Source organism: Tupaia chinensis, unplaced genomic scaffold (genome assembly GCF_000334495.1).
Source record: "Tupaia chinensis unplaced genomic scaffold, TupChi_1.0 Scaffold000196_1, whole genome shotgun sequence".
Lineage (NCBI taxonomy): Eukaryota > Metazoa > Chordata > Mammalia > Scandentia > Tupaiidae > Tupaia > Tupaia belangeri.
Genome location: NW_006159671.1, coordinates 2,822,968 through 2,849,079, shown reverse-complemented (window position 1 = coordinate 2,849,079; position 26,112 = coordinate 2,822,968). Strand labels below are relative to the sequence as shown.

Genomic DNA, 26,112 nt, shown 5'->3' with positions numbered 1-26,112 from the left:
CAAGATAGCCTGAAATAAAACAAAGAGCAAGTGGTTAAAACTGCAGGTTCTGAAATCGGATATGCTGAATTCCATTAAGGGTTCCATACTCACTACCTGTATGATTTCTGACAAATAATTAGCTCTAACACATAGTTTCCCATTAAACTGAGGATAAAATTCTGCCTACCTCAAATACTTGAGAGGACTAATAAAAGAATTCAAGGAGAGTACTTAGAAAAGTCACTGATCACAGAAAGCATTTAGTGAGTGTATAATAATATATTTAGGGAGACAAATGTAGGGACAAAAGAAGATTTTTTTTTTTTTTCCACAAGATTCTTGACTAGGGATTTAAATTTCAGGCACAGAAAAAGAGTCAATCTGAAATCTCTTTTGAAATCAGTTGAAATGCCTGTTTATTGAACTAACTCAACCAATGTTACTCCTTTTTACTACACACATACCATACCAATGTATGAAGCATACACACATATGTAACAAATGTATCTTAGCAGTAGGGGGTGAGAGCAGGAAGAAGTCAGCAATGCAGATTGTAGGAACTGTGTCTCTTCTCAGTGAAGCCATTTGATTTCGCAACTTTCAAGTAAATTTTTCAAATCATTTTTGATCTGTGGCTAAGGAAAAAATAAGTTCTTTTATTTTTGATGCAGCATAATGACTAAAAGAACTATTCAAGCAGAAGTCCCATGTGCACAATTGCAGGCATGGCAAACCTTACAAACTGAGTTGGAGGTGAGTGAGAAAGCTTATCAGGTCAAGTGAAGAGAGACACAATTTAAAAACCTGCTCGTTGCTAACTGTCCAATACAGGCAATTTTTCACAGGAGAATCATTTTTGGCTTCAAGCTCTCACTTTCTTTTTCACACTTGATATTTTTCTTCATAAGCCACTAGGAGAAGAATGAATTTTTTTTAAAGAAGTATTTTCTTTAACTTTACTTTTTAAATTTTTAAGAATTATTTTAGTTAACTTTATTTATTTAATTATTTATTTATTTATTTTAATTTGACGAGAGAGGAACAGAGTGAGAGAGAGAGAGAGAAAACAAGCTGCTAGGTCAGCCATGTCGGAGCCCAGTGCTCTTAACCACCACACCACCTTCCAGCCCCTATATATTTTATTTTTGAATTTGACCAGAGAGGGACAGAGCAAGAGCAAGAGAGAGAGAGAGAAAGTGTGAGAAAGCAAGCAGCCAGATCTAGGACTCGAACTGTGGTCGGCCATGTGGGAGTCCAGCGCCCCTAACCACCACACCACCTACTAGCCCTGAAGAAATAAATTCTCTGACTTAAATAAAAATACAGAGATAGGCCCAGATATATTAGCCACTATTTTTCATTCTTGTGATAAATATCAAATTTCATTTCTTTCTTTTAAAATGTGCCAAATGGAATATAGCACCGGCTAGAATCCTAGACAAAGTCTAGTTTACAGTTCTCTCTAGTAAAGGGTTTTCCACCTCAAAGGATCACTCAGAAAGACAATACCGCATTCAGTTGAATTCTTTTTGGCAATGGCTAGTTATTACTTCTTTCTTTTATGTTCATCAAAGATGCAAGCTGTTCTCAGAGAAAAAGGGTGGAGAGGATTTATTAACATTTGCAAAGTCCTTTGAGAGATATTTTACCAAAGTGTAAATTACATTGTGTTTTTAGCTCAGCCTCAGTGAACATGAATAAATGACAAATGAGTGTAATTAATGAGAGCAAAAGCATTATTTAAAAAATTAAAAACTGAAATTAAAGCATATAAATATATTTTCAGTGCTATTGAGTGACTTTCCTGAATTCTTGCTCAGTTTGGAAGCAGTTGGGTAAAGAGAGGGATGGAGTTCAGAAATAGCCACGTGTTAATAGTAGCCTTGTTTCTCTCACCACGGATTAGAACTATAAGGCATAGCTGAGATTTCGCATAGACCAGAAGTCAACGTGGTCATATTTTTTTCCCTAGAAACAAACATCCACTATTATATAGTTTTAAGATCAGAATCACCACTGTCAAAAATTCCTAAATTGAAGGGAGGATGTATGCATATGTGTTCAAAAAAATGAGTGTCTGCCATGTAGTGGCTGCTCCTGTGACGTTTCCACTAAGACAAATGGAGGTTTTAATCTCTGTGCTACTTGTTTAAAACTCCTTTGCATTTTTACACAACGGCCCATTTCTCATCACCGGGCAAGGTGTGTAATTTGCGCCATACTACTTTGTACTCACAGTAAATCAGTGTGTGTCATAAGAGAAAAGAACATAATATTACTCTCTAGCATTGGACCTTTCCTCAGAGCAGGTCCCAGAAGACATTGCCAGGTTCAGTTGCTATAGCAACCGAGCTGTGCCTCTCTTGCTTGGTTTGTTACAATGACTTGATTTTTACTACAGTGGCATAATCCTGAAGAATTTTCCCCGTAAAGAAGAAATTACAGAGTCAATAACAATGCATGTGACCTTTCTATGGCTCTGTGATGATTTAATTCAAAGGTAATTCAAAGGAAGTAACTGTAACACTGCAAATCCTTTTGCTGAGTTCCAATTAAATTATTCATTGTCTTTTCCTTAGGCTCAGCAAGTAGTCACATTCCTTCAGCTGTGGGAAAACACAGAATCTTGATGGTCTTACCCAACTGCGAAGGTCTGCTATGAATTTGCTTTGAAATAATACTAATTCACTTAAAAATATCTACAAAAGATATCAACAACACTATACTGAAAATATGGGGGAAATATATTTTTATTTTTTTTAATGTCAAACTTTCCCCCTTCTTCTAACCTCTTCCCATGCTGTCTCCAGTATCCATAACTGTTTTCCATGCTTCTATATCCTCTAATCTTTCCGTTTCTGCCATAGAGTGTAGACACTTGGTAAATGTTAAGTGGAGACATACAATGTCTCTCTTTCATACCCTGGCTTTAAAGATATTCCAGTTATTTCCTTGAAAATCATCATTTCCCAACAGAACTTGAAAGCAAAAAGAGTAAAATTCAATATTCCTTATTAGTACCTTAAAATACATGGGTTTTAACTGTGGCAAAATGTAGAAAACTTTCATCTGAATTTAACTCTAAGTTGGGAATTTTTTGTATTTTTTAAATTTGAATTAAATGATAATATCTTTCCCCAAATAGGTTTCCACAACCTCCTAGCCCAGGATGATTCTCTGAGAATAAAAGATGGGAAGGAGACCATTTCTATGGTTAAATACATTTGGAAAATGCTACACGGTATATTTTCTACTAGGAATATATATCGTTTAGTATATTGACTGCTCCAAGAAACCTCAGGTAAAGAAGTCAGTATTGCTTAGCCATACAGAGGGTTGTGCTTCCTGGGGTTGAACACTACATCCACCCCCTTCAACTGTAATTAAGTAAAAAGGCATTCATCACATGAGTGTCCAAAGAATGAGGCATTAAAGTCAGCCATCACATAGCATATGACTGTACCAACTGCTATTTTGCCAGAAAGCCCTACAACCAGAGCATCACAGAAACTGTTCATGTTGTCATCTAACCTCACAGCAGTTCTACTCATCCCAGCCATTTCCATCCATTTCATGCATAAGCACGAACCAGTTTATTATATTTAGTAACTTTTATGTCACTAAATCTTTTTTTTTTTTTTTTGGAGAGGTTTTTGCTATAGGGCACGTGTGCTCGCCAGAAAGAGAGAGACAGAGAGATAGAAAGTGAGAAATCACTCCCCAGGGGGGATAGGCACGCCGCAATCCCTTCTCCTCCATTCTGCTCTTGGGATCTTGGGCACGCACGCACACGTGCCCGGAGTGAGTTTAAGCCACCAGGTCCAGGACTTGAACCACAGTTGACTACATGGGAGTCCAGAAACATAGCCACTACACCAACTGCTGGTCCCTATGTCACTAAACCTTGAGCTCTAAGTCAATGGGACACCAGATTGTCAGTGTCGATGATTAATAGAAAACTGAGTATGTGCCTCACTGATAGGGTTTGCAATGAAAAGCCACCTTATCCAGACAGTAAAATCTTCGCATGTTTCCTAGTGCTCATCCTAAATAACCTGTGTGAGTTTCAAAATAGGAGAGAGAAAACAGTACCAGGAAAAAATAGAAGAGTTTCAGCCAAGGAAAAATATCCCATAAATTCAGAACAAAATGGAAAATCCTCCCTAGTCTAAATAAAAACCACAGCTCCAGTAAACTTACTTACTTTTTCCCAAAAGATGAGAAGGAAAAGGACCATTAAACATTAATCTGATGCTTTTCAGTGGGCCTCTTATTCATTCTCAAGTTTATAACTATATGACATTGCTGACCTCTTTTAAGGCATTCATTTTTAAAAAATCATCAGAAATAGATGCAGAAAAGAAAAGAAATTGTAACTCATATTTCTGAGTCCTCATAAATTACTTCTGTTCTCAAGACTTGATCAAAATGATGTATTATTTCTACCAGAGCTATTTTTATATGTAAGTATAAGTTAAATGCCAATTTTTCCACTTAACATTATATCTTAAGCATTAGAAATCTTCAAAATGATATTTTTAGTACCTGAATGTTAATGCTTTTTTATGATCAGATGTTCAAATGATTTCCAATTGGGTTGTTAATTCAACAAATCTCTTCCGCTACTTAGTTCTTTCTCAGTAAAGATTGGTGGTTTCCAAATATCAGCGCATGCCAGAACTACCTAGAGGGCTGGTTTTACAAAATGAGCAGGAGGTCCCTACCCTCGGAGGTGCAGATTCAGAGAGTTGTGGGGAATGTCCAATAATCTGCATTTTAACAGTTCTCAGATAATGCAGATGCTGCTAACTTGGAAAGCACCTTAGATTATTTACATGTTCTATGGGTAACAGGTTGGGGCTGATAAGCCAGATAGTGTATTCATGTTTATGGCATTGATGACAGACTTCTGAAGTTCTTTCCTACAGGCTCATAAAGATTTATATTGCAACTGACTTCTGATAGCCAAAGCCTTGGTAGATATCAAATGATTGAACAAAAGAACATGAGAAAATTTCTTCCCTTCTTCCCAAAATCAAGACACTAGATTTCATTAGACCTGGGAGCCATCAGTTCACATTTCAAAGACATTCTATCATGGCTGAACAGGAATATCCAAAACTGTGACTGCAGAAATTGGCAAGGAGGTTTCAATATCACTGTCCAAATTCAAAAGCCACTGCGATACATTTACCTTAGAAGACAGTAAATTGGTACCTGCACAATAGTCATAAAAATTAGCTGCATTTGATAGTTCATAAAACAATGCTGTTCATTGACAGTTACAGGGGAAAATCTGGCTATGAGATAATGCTTTTGATAAACTAGAAACAAGAGAATTCCCATTTGGCAGGGGATTATTGGATATTTGCCTAAAAACCACAGTTAAAATCCTCAGGATTTTGTATTGCAGGGTTTTTTATATTTGGGTAGAGATTTATGACCCACCTGCAAATGAAGATACTCAAGTAGTCTTCAAAATGTTCGTGGAAAACATGCATTGTAGAAAAACAGTGCATGGATTTCAAAAGCTTCTTACACCAAAATAAACTCATAATTTCTTTTTTAAGAGAGATTTTTGTTTTAGGGTATATGTACTCGCCAGAGAGACAGAAAGTGAGAAATCACCCCCTGGGGAGTTGGTCACACTGCCATCACTTCTCCCTCATAGTCCTCTCAGGATTTCAGGCATGTATGCACATGCACCCAGCATGAGTTTTAAAACACCAGGTCCAGGACTTGAACCATAGTTGACTATATGGGAGTACAGCGATGTAACCATTATGCCATCTGCTGGCCCAATAAACTCATAATATTCTAATTCCATTTTTCCATGAATTTCTTGAAGCACCATTATATTGGGGTAGAAGTTATTTATGTAACTAAGGGCACTAGAAAAGTTATGGTAGAAAGATGATGGGAAGATTATGCAAAGCCATCCAGCTGATCTAGCATATTCAGAAATCTAGTTTCTTTCTCCTTATTTGCTTTTGCCTGTGGGTGGACTCCAAATAGAACCAGCAATTGTAACTTCCCCTTCAGATCATACATAGGATAATTAGAGTCAGGGACCAAGAGCCAGACAACTCCTAACTTTGGAATCTAAAGTACCTGTGACCAATGGAAACTATGAGATAAGCCTAAATGATGCAAGAATTCTTGTGACCATCAACCAGTGGTCTTTAGGACCCAAAACTTTTAGACAAAGAGAGTTTCATGACCTTTATGCCCACTTCAAAGTTAGGAAAAATAACCAGACCCATCCATCTAGCATGTGACCTCCACCATAAAGAGAACACATATATTCAAGCCCCTCCTGAGAACAAGACTGGACAAAGCCCTTCCAAACCAAAATTTTAAAAAACCACCCCAGCTCCTCTTTGGCGACCCATTAAGACTCACTCTGCACTTGGGAATTCTGTTTTTCCTTCCCTCTCTTAATAAACTACACTTTGTGGGGACCAGCAGATGGTGTAGTGGCTACATCACTGGACATCCACGTGGCTAACTGCAGTTCAAGTCTCAGATTTGGTGACTTCAAATTCACACCAGATGCATGTGCATGCATGTCCAAGATCCCTGGAAGAGAAGGGATTGTGGCGTGCCCATCCCTCCTAGGGAGGTGATTTTTCACTTACTATCTTTCTGGTGAGCGCATGTACCCTAGAGCAAAAATCTCTCCAAAAATAAAAATAAACTCCACTTTGCTATCTCCTCTCTGTGTCCTCGTCTCTAATTCTTTTTTTTTTGGAGAGCTTTTTGCCATAGGGCGCATGTGCTCGCCAGACAGACAGAGAGAGACAGAGAGACAGAAAGTGATAAATCACCCCCCCGGGGGGATGACCATACCGCAATCCCTTCTCCTCCATTCTCTTCTCAGGATCTTGGGCATGCATGCACACGTGCCTGGTGTGAGTTTTAAGCTTCTGGGTCCGAGACTCAAACTGCAGTCGACTACATGGGAGTCCAGCAGCATAGCCATTACGCTACCTGCTGGTCCCCACATCTCTAATTCTTTATGAGCTGTGGACAAAAACTAGCATTGCTCTTCCACATCAATATGTGCACATAAAAAAGTCTGTATAACATGTAGATGCATCTACTAAGTACACATTAGATATCCAGGTATTGAGAGTATCTTTTCATATATTGTTCTAGAAATTCACAGACAACATAGGCTTGGCAAATATATTCTCTGTAGAAACTAACTTCCTGGACTTTCTTTTGAAATCTGCACAAATTTCTGTTTTGTTTTTTTTTTTTAATTCTTATTGTTCATTATTGTATCAGTTTAAATGTATAAGGAGAAGGTATGTTCATATGCATAAATAATTATAAAATTATACATTAAAAAGGGACTGGTGGTGTCAGTCAACCTTGAAAAGTGCCTAGAAATAAAATGGTAAACTCTGGCTTATATCAAGAAGAGTAGATCAAGAGGAATTGTATTAGACACAGATACTTAAAAAAGATACTCTTGCGTCTATGACTTTTTAAGTGGTAATTCTTTCTGAGTTCGTGTTTTGTTAAATTGAATTGGTAACTGCATTATCTTTAAGTAAGAGAGAAGTTGACAGTCTTAATAGATTTAAGTGATGCTGAATTGTTCTTTGTACCTGACAGGGTCATTATGAACATGGGAAGAAACTGCTGCTCTCAGGATGGACAGAAAACTAGGGGACAAATGCTAAGACACCAGGCATATTTCATTATATACACATATCAAAGGTACATAAATTCAGCTAAGTATGACCATATTAGGCAGCCTCAAAAAACATGTAACTAAGTTTAATATATGCCCACATTAAAAATGCAACCTGAAGAAATACAGAGCTGCAATGAAGAGACCGTGAGAGCTGGTTGTAATAAAAGAGTGATTCTTCAGGAGATCTCTCTCTCTCTTTCTCTCCATACGTGCTCACCATTCTCTGCGCTTTTCTTGGCCATGCTGGAGGCCTAAGACTTTAGACTTTCCAGCCACTAGAATTGTGAATTTGTAAATAGACCTACTTTCTTTACCAATCAGCCATGCTCAGATAGTTCTGTTAGCAGAGAAGGACTAGGACAAACCATTAAAATACTAGTGGTCACCACCACATGGCTATTTGAAAAGTGACTGGATACTTCTGATTTTTTTTCTGAATAATAACTGCCAGTTTCTTATAATGAGAACAGAATGACAATTAAATATAGTCCCTGCCACAGATCAGAGTGCTAGCCAGAGTACATGCACATCACTGAGACACTTTTAGTTTGTGTAGCCAAAGGAGGAGAGAAAATAGGAGAAGATGCCCAATGAGAGGAACACTGGGCCTGCCTGGGAAATCTCAATTCCTGCTCCTCCCTGGGTCACCAGAGAAAGGCAAGACCCTTTCAGAACCACTTCACTCTATCAGGGTGAAAGTGGACTCATAACAAGACAATAGATAAGAATTTTAGTGCTCATGGATATTTTCCTTTCACGACAAATGGTTTTGTTTTCCAATTTAAACAGTGGTAGAAAGTTTCCTTTCAAAAATATTTTTTAATGGATAAGAATTTCAGTGATTAATTTATATATTATATATAGTCTATGCTCACAGATACTTTCTTTTTATGACACATAGTTGGTTTCTGATTTAGACAGTGAGAGAAAGTTTCCTTTTAAAAATAAATTTTGGGGGGAACCAGCAGTTAGTATAATGACTATGTCACTGGAGTCCTACGTAGTTGACCACGGTTCGTGTCCCGGGCCCGGTGGCTTAAACTCACGCCGGGCACGTGTGCGTGTGTGCCCAAGATCCCAAGAGGAGAATGGAGAAGAAGGGCTTGTGTCGTGGCCATCCCCTCTGAGGGGTGATTTCTCACTTTCTGTCTCTCTGTCTCTCTCTGTCTGTCTGGCGAGTACACACGCTCTGTAGCAAAAACCTCTCAAAAAAATAAATAAATAAATAAAATATATATTTTTTTTACTTTAAGGGTCCATTTTCAAGTGAAATCTGTTATTTAAAAATGGTAAAATGGGGGCCCATCCAAAAGCCTAGTGATTATGAATCAGATCCCACATAGCCAATCACAGCCAAACCATCTAGGGCAGCTTGAAAAACACACAGGATGCATGTGCATGCAGGCCCAGAATGCCAGCAGGATGGAGAAATGGGGAAGGGACTGTGGTGTCACCAGACCCCACTAAGGAGGTGCTTTCTTCTCTTTCTCTCTCTCTCTATATATATATACCCTCTTGCAAATAAAAAAAAATAGTAAACATGTATATGAACAGTATGAAAATCAAGAAAATGAGTAACAAAGTTCATTAAAACACTATTCTAAAACACATGTCATAGCTGCACAGTATGGTAATTTATTGTGCCGATGAGTGAATAACCACATCATGGCTAACTCTCTTTCTGTAAGTTTTCCTGGAATATTAGAAGTACAAAACCAAGAATACACAAGATTTCTAATGTATTAACCAATATTAAATGAAAATATTATCACTAGGAATTTGATGCAAACCTCAGTTTTTCTATAACAACACATGGAGATATGTTACCAAAAGGAAATCATTTCCTGAAAAGAAATGTGAAATATAAAGAAAAGTACATATTAAATACTGCATATACTTAATGTTACATGAACACAGCACTACAGCCCTTGACAATGTACTAAATATGGAAAACCAGACACAAATTAACATGCCTACCAGATATATACAAAAGTGTGAAGATACTAGGTTATGTTAGAGGGAAAGTATCAAACGTACATCGGCTCAAAATTAGGTTAAAATACAAAATGATTTACATGTTTTAAGACTATATGCAAGTGATACTTTTCAACAAATACACATTGCAGAGCCTTTTTAAAAAAACCTGTCATATAAATAAATTTAAGTCAAAAGTTGAAATTTGAAAACTTTACATAGAAAAAAATATCATTAGACCATCAGTGATTTGTGTATTGTAAGAATATGCACTGATTGTATTAGAGGGACACATTAGAATTATTCTGTTCTACTAAATAACGAGCAAGACATTTTTAACTTAGTCAAATGAGAAACAAATACAGTCCTTTGAATCATTTCTTTAGGAAATGAGTAAAATAAAAGGCAGTAAAGTACATATTAACTGCATATTTCTAGGAGAATCCCTGCTGTATTTTTCATTTTTGTTGTTTTGTGAAAGAACTCTTAGTCTTACCAAAGTTACAAACTTATTTTGAGAAGTCAAGTTCTCTTGATTACTAGCAAAACGGATTACAAATGAAAGGTTTTTTGGTTATATTTGATCTCTATGATTTCCAAAAGAAAGGATATTTCATTTTTTTTAGCTTTCAGTAGTAAACCTATGCTACTTTAGAAAACACTCATATTTTGCATCTCCAATCCAACTGCAAGCTCCATGAGGAAGTTCCTGTTAGTTACTGTTAGATTTCCCTGACCACCCTCAACTCAATTCTGAATATTCTCATAAAGCAAGACAACAAGTGGAAAGTAAAACTTTACCCTAATGAAGAGGATCTTTTCTCCCACTCGGTATCTCCCTTGAGAGAGCCTCTCCACACAGAACTTGTTTGGGCATTTGCAAGGAGGATCTTCAGAAATTCGTTTCACCTGAAAGAGCAGAGTAGGTTAGGTCATTTCTCCTTAATCAGGCTGTATTTACATCAGTTTCTTCCAAGGGCTCCAAGACTTTGGACCATTAACGTAGATTCTGGCGTCCAAGATCTTCCACAAAGATGTCATGGTATCCAGAGTTTTGTTTATATATATGTGTGTGTGTGTGTGTGTGTGTGTGTGTGTGTGTGTGTGTGTGTCTGTGTCTGTGTATACATACATATATATACAAGTGTGTATGTATATATATATCTATATATATACAATTTTGACTTAAATTCACCTCTGCTAGGCAAAAAGAGTTGGAAGAGGAAAACATGAACTCACTTGCATGCTGGTATAAAAGAATACACAACTTAGTTTCCCTAGGATAAGAAAGGTTGCATAAAGAGAGAAACATAAAATACTGAAGGAAAAACAGTATGAGAGGGGAAAGTCCCGAAATAACACTTATCTTGACAACGAGACAGTTATTCCTCATTGTCATATAAGGAAGAACCAACATTATTTCAGTAAGGAAAGAACAAGAAAACCAACTTTGTCATATACACTCTAGTCAGTTCCTATGTCATCCCTAAATTTTCCAACATTTGAGCCCATGATTCTTGGTACTTATTTTTATCATAGCATATTGTATCTCAGTTATCGGTTAACCTTAATGTCTCCTTGCTAGAACGGATTCCTTGGCGGTAAAGATAGCAATTCATTACATTTTTCAATCCTTGATATCAAGCACAATGACTTAAAAGTATGTAATAAGATTTCAATAAAGGCATATTAAATAGATAAATGAATATAGATAAATAAAACAGGGATCCATACATGACACAGAGAGGAAATGCCGGAACAGAATGAGAGTCGATTCAAAGAACCTTAGAGATGGTTTTCAATGAAAAATAAGGAACAACCTAACACATATCTTAGTCCCACTGTCTTATACTTGGTCACACATATATCCCCCCAATGACTTTAGCATTAGTAGAATTCTGTCCCTAGAGATATTTTGAAAAGATGGTCTCAAATGGAATACTGACAATAGAACTCTAGGGTGGGCATGGGGTCATAAAGCCAATGGGTATATCTATATATGTTATTTTTAGTGTTTTCTTTGCACATATCTCTTTCTATATGTGGATAAAAATACAAATGTGTGGGGTCAAAGGTGGTAAAGTGGTTAAGGCGCTGGACTCCTACGCAGGCAACCATGGTTTGAGTTCCAGACTTGGCAGCCTGAAACTCAACCCTGCGCACATGTGCATGTATGCCCCAAATCCCAAGAGGGGAATGGAGGAGAAGAGATTGTGGCATGGCCATCCTCCCTAAGGGAGTGATTTCTTGCTTTCTGTCTCTCTGGCAAGTGAATGTGCCCTATAGCAAAAATCTCTAAAAAAAATTACAAATGTGAATATATTCATGTATATACAAATTATGTTTTATGTTTTTACTAGAAGAGGTACAATCTTCCTTAGCACCAAAGTAAGGGAGGCTTCCGTGAAAAAAGCAAGGATGAAGGAAAGGAGGAAGAGAGAGAGGAGGACTTTGGTGACCGTCAGAAAATCCAGATAGACAGCATCAAAACAGCACATGCCCTGAGGCCTAATCACTGGGAAGTTCATGCTAGACACAATTTTGTTGCCATGTAGTAATTGAACAAACAGTAAATTGGTGTTTGAGTGTTTGCTTTGTTTTGTTTTTTTTTTTTTTGCTAAGAAATGACAATCTTAAGTCTTTATGGAAAGTATTTTCACCTTACAGTGTTCTTAGAGGAGACACAGAAACTGCTGGTAAAGAATGAAGTAAAATACAAGAAACATTTTCTCAAGTGGCCTGCCCTTTTCTAATGCTTTGAAAATGGACTTGATTTCAACAATCGAGGGCTTTTTTTGTAGTGGTATGTGAAGGGGAGGCAGAAGTGGAAGAGACAAGGCCAGACTGTGGGCAGTGGAAATGCATTGTTCAGTCAACAGTGACCGATGACATCTCTGCTTCTTACATTACCTCGGGATAAGTCAGTCTGGCAGGTGTTCTCTTTTTGGCTAGGAACCCAGCCAGTGTTCTGCTGAAATGGGATTTCAAGAGGAGCCTGATTACTCAGAATTATACTATCTCTCATCCCCAGACTGAGGAAGTTGATGGAGAAGAGGAAGAAAGTAAGAATGGTTTCTTAGAACTGTATTCAACTCTTTGTGTGGGAACTAGCTCAACAGGAGGGGATGCAAAGAGAACTAAGCCTGACCCCACTGTTTCATCACAGCTGAATCACTCTATGAGGACATCTGGAGAATAAATTCATATGAATGAACTCCACTGCGTTTCTTTCATGATATCTTGATTAAAGAAGGTGGGGTGTATTATCCACATAAAAGGTCACGTCATTGTTGTATTTTTCCCCACTATTTCCCTAAGTTCCCCAAGGAAATATGAGGAGACAGAAAAGGTTTCAAAACCAGCACTTATTGTTGAAATCTTCACTGGAATATTATTATATCTGAACATGCGTCTGCTTCTCATGCTTTTTAACATTTTTCTTTTCTACTTCTTTTACTGTTTTTTCTTCTTTTATGCCTCTTCTTCCTCCTCCTTTTCTTTTTCAGTGGTTCATAGATAATCATTTTGCCAGAGTACAAATAGTCAATATTAATAACTAAACAGAGGAAAACTGCAAGCAATTTTACATCCTTATTCTAAAGCACATATATAGGTAATTAATTTCAACTCCCCACTGCTACATAGATGCAGTGCAGCAGTTGCCATAGAAACTATTCCGTTTTTATATTAGCTATACAAGGGGGCTTCAAAAAGTTTGTGGAAAGTGGAATAAAACTGAGTTTATTTGAATGTGAAAAAATTGGGAAATCTAGGCATGATTTTTTTTTTCATAATATGCCTTTTCCATGAACTTTTTGAAGACACTGCCATGAAGCTCTGATTTAAAACATTACTGAAGTTCAAATTACTTTTCTTTCCTCTCCACTACCCATGAAATAGAACACTTCAGTGAAAAACTCTCTCTTTAACTGAATGCAAATAGTTCAATGCAATTTTCCCAAGTGTAGAATAAAGGAGACTGTAGGAGACCTTTGTGGTCAAATAAGTGGAAAATTCCAGGTTAAACAAGATCTTATTGTGGAATTCACCAGAGCCTTTGATATGCCAAAGTGCATTGCCAAACTCTAGGTAGGGACTAGAATAAGTTGTATTTCTCAAATTAACTTAACCATGGAATTTTTTCCCCAATGAGATATCTGGTGGTGTTAGTGCTTGATTAAACACTACTAAAAAATGCCCGTTTAAAAGACTTGTAGAACATAGGTCCTGGCTGGAGTAGTACAGAAATATCCATTGCACGTATTTCTTACATTCAATTAAATCCCTTACCTAAACAAATGGTTATGTTCCCGTACTCTGGTAAACTCTCAAGAGGGCCTATAGGTCTCCTGAAACCCCTCCATTATTTCCAGCTGAGAGACTAGAACCTGAGAAGCAAAGAACAACCATGGAGTGACTGCCTTGGTGTTTAACAGACAGTCTCCATCTCCCTCTCTTGTTCTGAGTTGGGGTACGAGTAAAACGTCTTCCATATTCCTTTGGTAGCTGTTTTGCCACCTTCTCCCCCTTTTCCTTTTTTTCTCCTTCTCAAGGATGAAGGACAGCCAGGTAGGAGTCAAGCTGGGAAGGGGAACTGCTCTAGCTACTTCTGGGTTCACATAAAGGGCTTCAAGTTGCAGCATGTCTTCTCTCTGCAAAGCTGCAGCAAAATTGAAAAGTGAATTGTTTGCAAAGCACATGATCAATCCATAAAAATAGAGCAAGGAAGAAGGTGTTTTCAACTTTAATGACCTATTTTGGTACTAGATAGATATATATTAACAAAATATGATCCTTGATTTTGAGAACAAAACTTGTACCTGGAGAGAAATGAATATTTATACTCCCCGAAGTACATTCCTCATTAAAACACATCAAACTCCCAAAACAGTAAGGAGTCAATTATCAGTTTTTCCTGAGATGAGATGCCAATAAATAAATAAATAAATAAATAAATAAATAAATACATAAATAAATAAATAAATCATGTTTTTATAGGAGGTACTACAACCTGAACTTCAAAAGAGGAAAAAGTGTTTAAAAATAGATTTAAACAGGGACCAGCAGGTGAAGTGGTGGTGGTCAACTGCGATTCCAGTCTTGGACCCTTGGACCTGCTGGCATGAAAATCATGCTGGGCATGTGTGCATGCATGCCCAAAATTCCAAGAGGAGAATGGAGGAGAAGGGATTTCAGGATGGCCATCCCAATTTGGGAGTGAGTTCTCATTTCCCTTTCTCTCTGTCTTTCTAGCATCTAACTGGTCTTAAAAACAGTGATTTTAGAACCCTTTTAGGCAGTTTTAAATAAAAACATGGACCTATTTAGGTCCTGAGTGGACTAAACTGTTAACCAAAAGAAACTAATACTAGTATTGGCTAAGCTACTTTACAGCTAAGTTTAAGTTTACTACCCTTCAGAAAAATAAAAGTTCTCTAGCTGGTCTCATGGTCTTGTGATTAAGGGAGCCAGATTCCATGATAGGGTGGTCTGAATCCCAGCCCCAATGGCTTGAAGAAAATAGGCCATGTTTGTGTGTATGTGTGCCCCAAATCCCAATGGAAAAGAGAAATGGAAGAGAAAGGCATGTGACATGACAGTGACAGGGTGGGGGGGGGGGATTCTTTCTCTGATTCCCTCTCTCTCTCTGTCTCTGTCTCTGCCTGACAAGCAAACATCTTGCAAATTATAAATGAAAAAAAAAGAAAGAAAGAAAGAAAAAGAAGGGTTCTTACTCAGACAAATTGTTCTATTTCTGCTTTATCTAAACCTAACATAGTTTATAGTATCACAAAGAGGAAAGCAAAAGATGGAGAATCCTTTTTTCTGTATTCTATAATGTCAGTCATTTCGCCAGCTCTTTTCAGCTTAGACCCAGAGAATGAAACTCCCAGCTGCGGGCCCACGGTCCCTCCAAGCCAGTCCTGCCTACTCTACAGATGGCACTGGTTGGCGCTAGCTTCAAAGGATTCTTTCCATGTTCATGAGACATAGCTCAGCCAATGTCTCTGGCATTACCACTTCTAAAGCACTCATAAGCAACTACAACTCCATAAACGCTACTTATAACCAAGAACCATTTCATCGGCAATGGGGAGAACTCGAGAGCTTTATTTTGCTTTTTTCATTTGCCAGGGTGTGTAGGTGTATGCCCTTGCTGGAGAGAGACAGAGAGACAGAGGGAGAAAAAGTGAGAAAGCAAGCCCAGTGGAGAATGATGACACTGCAATCTCTTCCCTTCCATCCTCTTGTAAGATTTTGGGCACGTGCACACAAGTACCCTGTATGGATTTCAAGACACTGGATCTGGAACTCCAAATGCATAGTCAGCCATGTGGGATCCACACACCTGAGCCACCACGGCACTGGCTGGCCCACCTTGAGAGTTTTAATTAGCTTTCATAAACATAGACATTATTTACTGTAATTATAAGGTATTAATAACATGGGACCAGCAGATGGTGTAATGGCTATGTCGTTGGACTCCCATGTAGTCGACTGCGGTTCAAGTCCCAGACCAGTTAATTAAAACCACGCCAGGCATGTGTGTGTGTGTACCCAAGATCCCAAGAAAAGAATGGAGGAGAAGGGGTTGCGGTGTGACCATCCCTTCTGGGGGGGAGGGGGTGTGATATCTTGTTTTCTGTCTCTCTTTCTCTGTCTTTCTGGTGAGTGCATGTGCCCTATGGCAAAAAAAAAAAAAAAAAGCATTTTTGGCATGAGGAACATGCCAGGCATGTGTGCACATGTGCCCAAAGTCCCGCAGGAGAGAGAAAAGGGGAGAAGGGATTGCAGTAATGACCACTCCCTGTGCAGAGGGGAATGCTTTCTCTCTCTCTCTCTCTTTCTCTCTCTCTCTCTCTCTTCAGTGAGTATACACTCCCTCTGGAAAATTAAGACAAACAAAACAAAACAAAATTTCCAAGTTGCCAGAAATTGTTATTCAAGTATCACGCTTAGTGGAAAGACCCCAGAGTCAAAGTTATTAAAATCTAAGTGCCTCCCTTCTCCTCTCCTCTTCCTAACAGGTTACTCAACTTCTTCTTTTTTCACTTTGTACTTAATCACTGTACATCTTTACAGCATACAATATGGATTTTTCAGAGCTTCCATTTTCTCAGTAAGAAGCCTGCCTTTCAGATATGAGAGCTCTTGAAAAACAGCGAACGCTAGACCCTGGCCAACAATAACAGCAGTTACCATCTCCACCACGACTGCACTTTCTCTTCTCCAATAATCCTCAAAATCGTGTGCCTCAGACAACTTCTCTGTGAAACAGGAATCAAGACCCAATAACAATGAGACTGAAGTGTTTCCAAGTAATATTTTCAGGAAGTTAACTTAGTATCCTACATTTTAGATAGTGCTTTGCAGAATTAAGTGACACTTTGAACAAATAAAATAACTGACTCAACTTTGGATCTCAACATGAACTGTAGGACTGTGAACCTTTTCATAGGAGTTTAAAATAAACTCCAAGGATGGATAGCTGCAGTGGTGTGGCAGTAACAGTGCTGAGGCCACACGGGAAGGCCCAGGTTCACATCCCAAGGTCTCCTTGTTTGCGTGAGGCACACATGTGCGCATGGTCCTATCTGGCTGAAGTTTGAGAGAGGATATGAAACCCCCTTGGGGGTGTGCACTACCAGGATTTTGGGCATGCACACACACACACACACACACACACACACACGTGTGCTCAGCATGGTTTTCATGCCCCTGGATCCAGGACTCAAAATACACAGTCGGCCACCTGAAATCCAGACACCTAGGCCACCATGCCACTGGCTGGCCCAGTCTGAGCGTTTTAATTCATATACCTAGAAACCATTTACTGTGATTATTAAAACACTTCTAGCTTGATAAACATGCCAGGCATATGTGTGTGTGTGCCCAAAGTCCCAAAAAGAGGGAGAAAAGGAGGAGAAGGGATTGCAGTATGACCATTCCCTATGGGAGGTAGCGGGTTGCTATCTGGTTCTCTCATGGAAAAAGAAAATAAACTCTAAAAAAGTAAATGCCAAGAAAATTGAAACAGATAAAGGTTAGACTGATGAGGTTATACAGAGTGTGTTTTGTAGTTCAAAGATTGACTGCTGGTAAGAAGTCTGGCCAGTTTTACTCACTGCATCATCAAGTAAGTTTCCAGTACTCTTTTTCCCAGAAGACTTTGAGGAAGGAGAGGGTGACGGAGAAGGCGCAGAAAGTGTTTCTTCTTGTTCAATCTCTTTTTCCAATTTTATCAAACCAGGAGGCTCCACACCATACCTTTCAAAAGATACCACATTATTATACAGACGTAATTTACCATGATGCAATTACTACATATTACACTTGATTATGAATACCACAGGGTTCTTGAATTAGCGTCCTTTTATGTAAGGGATGTCTGTATATACACACACATCCATAAGTGTGTATATTTACTTGTCGTGTATGTATATTTAGAAAAAATATGAACACACACATGATAACATACTACAATTAAAAATACTCAGTATAGTATGTTAATGAGTCAATAACATGAATAACAATGTAAAATTTAGTCCTCCGCTTTCACATTTACCAGTTTTAATATTAGCACTAGAATTAAATTGAAGTTTGAATACAAGCTTGTTAATGATGATAAAGATAAAATCTAAGGGCCAGAATAACATTTCAAAGCAGTAATAGTCTAAAATATACATCTGAAAATGGTATAGAAAGAAAAAAAATGTACTGTTCATGTATTTCTCGATGGGCCTAGGTTCAGGATTGGGGTATGACTTACATGGACTCATAGGTTGCGCTCTTAGGAGCAGCATAATGAAAGCATATGTACTGTTAGTGGAAAGAAAATGAACAAAAGGGGAACAGAGTAATGACTTAGAATAACAAACAATACGTGTAAAATTGTGTGCGTTATATTACAAATGCCGTTTAAGTTTAAAACACAGTTGGCCATTGCTCTCAAATTCTTATCTCCCATAATCATATTTCCTCATTTTGTTTTTTTTCACTATAGGGCGCGTGCGCTCGCCAGACAGACAGAGAGAGGCAGAATGCGAGAAATCACCCCCAGGGTGGATGGTCACGCCGCAATCCCTTCTCCTCCATTCTCCTCTCGGGATCTTGGGCACGCACGCACACATGCCCAGCGTGAGTTTTAAGCCACCGAGTCCGGGACGCGAACCGCGGTCAACTACGTGGGAGTCCAGTGACATAGCCATTACGCTAACTGCTGGTTCCCATCATATTTCCTCTTAAGGCAAACTTAAAAGTCAGCTTGGTTTTCTGATCTATATCAACTCTCTCTACATGGGGAAGCCAAGGCAGCTTTAGAATTTGAAAGGTGCAAGGGATTTGGAGACTCATCCAGCGGGACCCTTTCATTTGTGCAGACAGGAATACAGACGCAGAGAAGGCACATAACTAGCCTAGATCAAAATGAGAAGCCAAATGCTGGTTTCTTGAATTTGGGCTGATGCTATTTTCCTCTGACATTTGGAGAAGAAAGCATCCCTTGGCTACTAAAAATATCTATAAAATATTTAAAAACATTACTTGGATATTAAAAAGTAATCTACAAGGTAAATAATCTACACACAGAATATCAGTACCTTTGGATGAACAGTATATTAACGTATCATTACATATAAAGCCTTCAATCATTGTCCTGTGTTAAAGGCTTGTCTTAACTACCGTCATTACATCTGTGTTCAGTACGCACTTGTAGGGGAAAGCAGTTTCCCTACTCTTGACATTTTGTTCTTGTAGAAGGTGCTCAATTAGTTTAGCTTCTAGCCTCTCAGCGTCATGGCTCCTTCCCAACAGGAAGAAGGATGATCAAATTGGTCATTTGAGAATAAACTGGGCATGCTAGACTCAGTTTATCTTTCTTCTTCTAGGAAGAAAGCTGCTCACCAGAAACCCTCCTTATGAACCCCAATCCTGACTCACCTTTGCTGGTGACTAACGTGTTAGTCTAATGCTGGGGTTCAGTTGCAGATCTGTAATGTGTCTGTGAACTTGGCCCCCCTCACTTATAAAAGTGATGTTTAATATTTCACCTGTCACTCTGTCATTCTCATTTTTTTTTGTTTTCAGAATTCAGATAGTGAAGAGGGATTTTGCATGTCAAGAGCTCTTTAAAACCTGAAGAACATACATTAGAGTTTGATGCAGAGCAGTTTACACTGGCACAACTCAAAGGACAATTTCTGCTCTGAGAAGAGCCTGGTCTATGGAGGGATTTTCGGTTACGTATAAATCATTAGCAAAAAGTCCTAGATGCTGCTTATTGTATTTCTAACCTTTTCTATACCCAGTAACTGGGGTGTTGGTGTTAATGTGCTGGAGGCAGATTCTGTAAGAGCAGAGACTAGCGTCTGCTTCACAGCATCCCTGCATGTGGCATCCTGGAACTGCGGGCGCCTCATAACTAATCATCATATATTTTAAAAATCCCTTTGTACTCATGTCACAAGGACAGGAGCTCTCAATGTAAATTCTGGTTCATGGCCTTGGATCCCTAAATGCATCTATCACTTCAGTAACACGTGCCAATATAAAACATGCAAAAATGCCTGACTGGAAAAATTTTAAAAATTCTTCTGGAATACCTGTAAACCCTGTTAAAACTAAAATACGCATATTTTATATTTTCTAGTCATCATTCCTGAGGCTGAACGCTACACAGCTTCTCATTACTACTGACAGGTATCAAAAGCACTCACAGGGAGTTTTGTTTATTATTCTCCTCAGGTGTAGGCCTGAACTAACTAGACTATTAACCTACTCCTTAAATTTAGAAAGTCACTTAACCTCTAGGAGTTCATTTTCTGTTAGAAAAGCAGGTAAAAACAGCTTGCCCTGGAGGTCTATCCTATCATAGAAGGAGGAGAAGGAAGACCGTCAGAAAAAGAAGTCCTGTTGAACACCTTCAGTGTGTCTGGCACTCTTGGGCAGCTGGACAGACAGGGTTTCTGAACCTCAGCTTTCTTTTCATTCAGAATGCCAGTTCTAATGTCTATGTGTTTATACCATTAGACGGATGTCAGCCTGCATGGGATGTCCATGGCAATGTCTAACATGTGACACAACCTCTTAGCTTGGTGTTGATAAGTTAAGTGACATATTAAAGGTACCAGGCAGTACTGTGGTTCTGTTGCATAGGTTTTCAACTTTTTAAATATATTGTACCACCAAATGAGATCATCTGAACAACCTCAGAATTAAGGCGTTTTAAGATGCAAAGTTTTGGGTCGTTGGAAAACACACGAGATATTTTTGCATAGAAAAATGTGTCATAACTGTCCCGAAAGACTAATAGTACTTGTGCTATTGTTATTTCCTTTATGGAAGAATTTAAAAATTGGTTTTTTGAAGTTTTTATTTCCAGAGGGCATGTGTGCTCTCCAGAGAGCGCAATGGGGCATGGCCACACTGTCTTATCTGTTTCCCTTCATTCTTCTTTCCCAGCAGGATTTGGGGCATGTGTTCTCAAGTCCTTGGGGCTGGGATTTGAACTTCAGCTGGCCACGCGGAATCTGACTCCCTTAACCACTAGGCTATAGGGCTGGCTCAGAGCCATAAAATAAAAAATAATACTAACAACAAAATCCTGGCTTTTGACAGAAAGTGGAAGAATACGGTAGATTTACTGCTGAGTGAAGTAAGCCAGGCTATGAAGGAGAGACACTGCATGTCTTCACTTAATATATACCGACTGTCCGCACTCTGTGACTGAAACTGATAGACTAAAGGATATAGAAACACAGTAAATGGATGGGAATACCAGATATAGTGTGTGTGAAAGAGGAGAGTCTGAGGAAGGACATTTAGAAGAAAAATAGAGAGGCAAAGCATGAATGGGACAAAGAAATGTGGTTTTATTTGCTGAAGATAATTTTGTAGTTTTATCAACTGGACTAGGGAGAAATAGTCATATGTTGGAATATTCACTTTGTAAACTAAATAACACGATGGAATGTATAAGAGAAAATGAAATAAAAATATTTAAAATAAAATTTCTAGAAGGGAATTTTCCTTGATTTCAAATAAAATTTTCGAGAATGGTAGAATATCTGAAATGTTGGGTTGCTGGAAATGTCATGACTCATCTTTGCATAGAAAAATGCACCGTGATTTTTCTGACAGCCCAATTTCTCGGTGCTGGAGTTTAGCAGATGAACTTTGGCAGGCAATCCTGCTCTGTGTCTCTAGACTTCTTTGGCTTCTTAGTTCCATCAAGGTATGAAGTTTGGTTATGTTTAATGTTCTTTTGAGAACAGCATAAACTTGGCAGTGAGGCTAGAAGAACTTAACACATTAGAAGTCACAGTCAATTAAAAATCAATCCTAAGTGAAAACATATTTGAAAGTATAAATTAGGTCAATTGGAAAATGTGATTTCATTTGTAATCGTGGATGGATTCATGCCACCTTGCAGGAATAGGTTGCATAATTTTTGCTTTCTTTTAATAAAGTACGATAATAATAAATACGCTATTAGAATAACAACAAACTGGACCTTATGTTCAATACAAACAAAGTAGATTAGGTTTGAATCAAATTGGTAACAAAGTCAGAGATAGAAAACTTTGCCCTGGAGGTTTTTCTTTATCTGGGAATGTTGAAAATTAGCTATGCCACTGAACACAGAAAAATCAACACTAAGCCCCAAATCTCTGCTTTTATTGGCTTTCAAATATTTCGAGCTGCCTAAGGTACAGTCAGCCAGGCCTGAAATGCACACTTAACTACGATTCATTGGCTTCCTGTCTGTCTGGAGATGTCAACAGGCTGTAAATCATAAAATTCCCCTTGGGTTGGGGGTCTGCACCTGCACTCCAACTTCGTCATCAAACAGAACTTTTTTTCCTTTCTCCAAAAGGCTGCTTCATTTGGGTTTCCATGATTAACTCCACACTACTTCACATTTTAATTTTGTCTATGAGGTTTTCTCAAACTTATGTTGTGTTGTTCTTTGCACCTACAATATTTTAGAGCTATAGAAGGGGGTAGTTGCTGTTCTCAAACTGAATAAGGGTCAGATCAAAAATAGCAAGACTGAATCCACTAAAATCAAATTCCCGTAATTATAATCCTCAGTCACATGAAAGTAGGGGAAATACTCAAAGGGCAACATATTTGTTTTTGTCTCATTGAAAAGCGATGCTAGGGAAGGGCATATGGTTCAATGATTTTATGGTGCACTTCGAGGAAAAGGTTTCTCATTTATCTGGCCTTTGACATAAATTTTGAGATGGAGGGAGGTGAAATAACTTAGTCTCCAAACTGAAACCTAAATTAGAAAATTGATTCAAACTATTTAGTAGACACCTAGAAACTATTTTACTTGGGTTAGAGATCATTTCAGAGTCAAACAAGCAAAACTTCCCCTTTGTAAAGCATGTAATAGGTAGTTTATAGATCCCTGCAAGATCATTTATTTTCTGGTTTAAAACAATTTAAAGATTGATTTAGATTTGGAAGGAAATTTTAACCTTTAAATCCCATGAGTCAGTTAATGATCTTTATATAAGCCTCTATATATTTTTAAAGTAATATTTCTTTCCATTAGGCTGTGAATTGAAAGGGAGATTAAAATGTTTGTAAAGTATTTCCTTTGAATGGCAATAAATTTTGTTCCAAATCAAGAAAGTACTCAAAAATAAAGATCATAAAATGCCCCATTATGATGTCACTCATTATGGCTCCAAACCAAAATATTTCACATTACACATTTTTCAATTATTTATTTATTTTTTTTGGAGAGGTTTTTGCTATAGGGCGCATGTACTTGCCAGAAAGACAGAGAGAGACAGAGAGACAAAAAGCAAGAAATCACCCGCCAGGGGGCATGGCCGTGCCACAGTCCCTTCTCCATTCTCCTCAGGATCTTCAGTATACACGCATATGTGCCCAGCATGAGTTTAAGCCACCAGGTCCAGGACTCAAACCGCAGTCGACTACATGGGAGTTCAGCGACATAGCCATTACGCTAACTGCTGGTCCCCACATTTTTTCAATTTGATCATAAATATCATCTTAATTCCACAGCCTGCGAAAGAACTGAATTCACAATTCCTTTTCTTTTCTCAGAAACAAGTTTCAGTGCAGTGTCATTCAAATGTCTTTGAGGTTTTATTGACTTGCTTTGGCTGAGTGTTTTACTTTTCATCAGACAAACATGTATTTTACATTTAGAAAATGACAGCTTTCTGAAATATTAGCGAGGGGATTTCACTTTCCAGTGAAGATAGCTCTATTTAGTTCAGAATCTAATGAAGTTTAACCCATGAGAACAAAAATAAGTGAAGTAAGTGACCTCATTCTCCCATCTCAGAACTCAGAGAGCTCACAGCTCTGAAAGGAACTTTATGGAGTGTCCTCAGATAGGAGATGGTGGCAGACGATGGTAAACATTCTGGAAATCATTTCCAAAGTGATGTTGACGCTTTTAAGACAACTTGTTTATAATCTGGAGAAGTAAATAAAATATAAGAAACTATTATGCCAATGATTAACAACATGGAATTTAGATTTTTCTGAGGACTTGGCTCAAGCCAAAATTCCTCTGTCCTATGGAATCTAGCAAAGAACGCCATCAGTCTAGCCTTTTGCCGTTGTTGTAGAGAAATTCTGTACTACTGATTCAGTCTCACTACTTACTGTTCTGTTCATATTTTCTATTTCTTCCAATTCAATCTTGATAGGCTGTTATGTGTCCAGGAATTTATCCACTTCTGCTAGATTTTCCAATTTGTTGTTAAAAAATGACCCTCTTTTAATCTTTGCATTTCTGTGAAATCAGCTGTAATGTCTCCTTTTTTGGTTTCTGATTTTATTTGTGTTTTTTTTTCCCCCCTTAGTCTAGCTAACAGTTTGTTTATTTTATCTTTTCAAAGAACTAACTTTTCATTTTGTTGCTCTGTGTGCGAATGCATGTTGTGATTCTTGAGTGCTCCCCTCAGATAAATTCTAGTTCAGGCTAAAGACGCGTTGCATCACTAATTTGTGTAAATCGTATAGTTTTCCAGAGAGGGGTCGGGGATGAGGGAGTAAAAACTGAATCTGGATGTAGGTTTAATATGAAGCAAAATTTAGGCGTAAATAGATTGGAATGATGAATTTCCCTATTTTCCTTCAGCTAATATGCTCAACATAGCAGTAAGGTAGTAAGGTTTGGGTTCAGTGGCCTACTATTCGTAAAGCACAATGGAATGTCCCTCAAAGTACAAAGTCTTCATGGGCCAATTCCATAGTCCATTGTTAAGGGAGCCAGATCCTATGCGGCTAGTAGTTTGAGAGCAGTTTGAATCCTAGCCCTAGAGGCTTGAAAAACACACCAGGCAGGTGTACATGCATGCCCAAAATCCGGATGAGAAAGGGAACAGAGGAGAAAGGACAGCAGCATGACCACACCTCACCAGGGGTGCTTTCTCTCTCTCTCTCCCAGGACACTGCTCATGTCCTCTGGCCAAAATAATAAATAATGTATATAGAGAAAATGTATATAGAGAAAAACTTGAGTAGATACTTATAGGTCAATTTTTAATCTATCCAATTATTATTTAACTGCTTAACATCATGCCACACAGAACAGTAAGTAACTGTAACTCACTTTAATAATTATTGTGAGTAATCTATTAGCATATTTTCTTTTTCACTGAAAGTGAAAGTGGGTGAAGAACATAAAAGGCCAAATTTACAAATTGAAATGTTGCGATATAACGGCAGCCCTAGCCCTTGCATAACTACTTTCTGAAATCAGTACTTTTTTACTATGAATAATTGCTTTTATCTGCTCACAGATTATTAAGTATAGAAATGGAGCAACCCAGAATCCCAATATTTAAATATGTTGGGATGGGGAGACAGATACTTCATATGATGCTTCACCTTAAAACTGACAGGGTCATTTTAATCCCCCTTCTTTAACCAAGCTCTTATTTTTATTTTATTTATTCATTCATTTTATTTACTTATTTATTTTAATTTGATCAGAAAGACAGAGAGAGAGAGAGAGTGAAAGAGGGAAAGTGAGAAAGCAAACCACCAGGTCTGAGACTCGAACCGTGGTTGGCCATGTGGGAATCCAGCGCCCCCATCCACCACACCACTTGCCGGCCCCCATTAACCAAGGTTTTCATTTGTTTTATACTCTATGGCAATTGGAAATTTAAGCCAGTCTCAAAGCTATAGGACTAGTGATTTCTAAAGGCATTTTATCACTGGGTAGCTTGTCTTCTTTGATGACGTATGCGGAGCCATCTTAGGAAACTTCTTCTGGGAGGAGGAAAAAACAAGGAGTAATTGTAGAAATCATAGCTAATTAAGTAATAAAAGGGACTTCATCAGGTAAGTCAACTCGCTTTGGTTTCACATTTTTCCATGTATTATCTTGCAAAGAACCAGGCATGGATTCTCATAGTTGTATGGAACTCAAAGAAAGAGATAAATGGGCT

General features: G+C 38.1%; 1 protein-coding gene and 1 long non-coding RNA gene across 5 annotated transcripts in view; one reads left to right on the top strand and one right to left on the bottom strand.

Annotated features, from left to right (window-relative positions):
* Nucleotides 1-12,881, top strand: part of LOC102497089 (uncharacterized) — a 31,303-nt gene extending 18,422 nt beyond the window's left edge. Inside the window, exons 3-6 of one of the 4 annotated variants that reach the window (XR_001370259.2) lie at nucleotides 2,562-2,633; nucleotides 3,128-3,283; nucleotides 7,606-7,710; nucleotides 12,329-12,881. This is a non-coding gene — a long non-coding RNA (uncharacterized LOC102497089). Of the gene's footprint in view, nucleotides 1-2,561; nucleotides 2,634-3,127; nucleotides 3,284-7,605; nucleotides 7,946-12,021; nucleotides 12,159-12,328 lie in introns of those variants that run through there. The other 3 variants (XR_001370260.2, XR_334303.3, XR_001370258.2) reach the window with 3 other exon arrangements.
* GAS2 (growth arrest specific 2) overlaps nucleotides 1-26,112 on the bottom strand; it is a 136,266-nt gene that overhangs the window by 49,028 nt on the left and 61,126 nt on the right. Inside the window, exons 5-6 of the mRNA XM_006146905.3 lie at nucleotides 17,788-17,929; nucleotides 10,463-10,570 (exon numbers count right to left, since the gene is read on the bottom strand). Coding sequence (XP_006146967.1) covers nucleotides 10,463-10,570; nucleotides 17,788-17,929 — 250 coding nt within the window. The remainder of the gene's footprint in view (nucleotides 1-10,462; nucleotides 10,571-17,787; nucleotides 17,930-26,112) is intronic.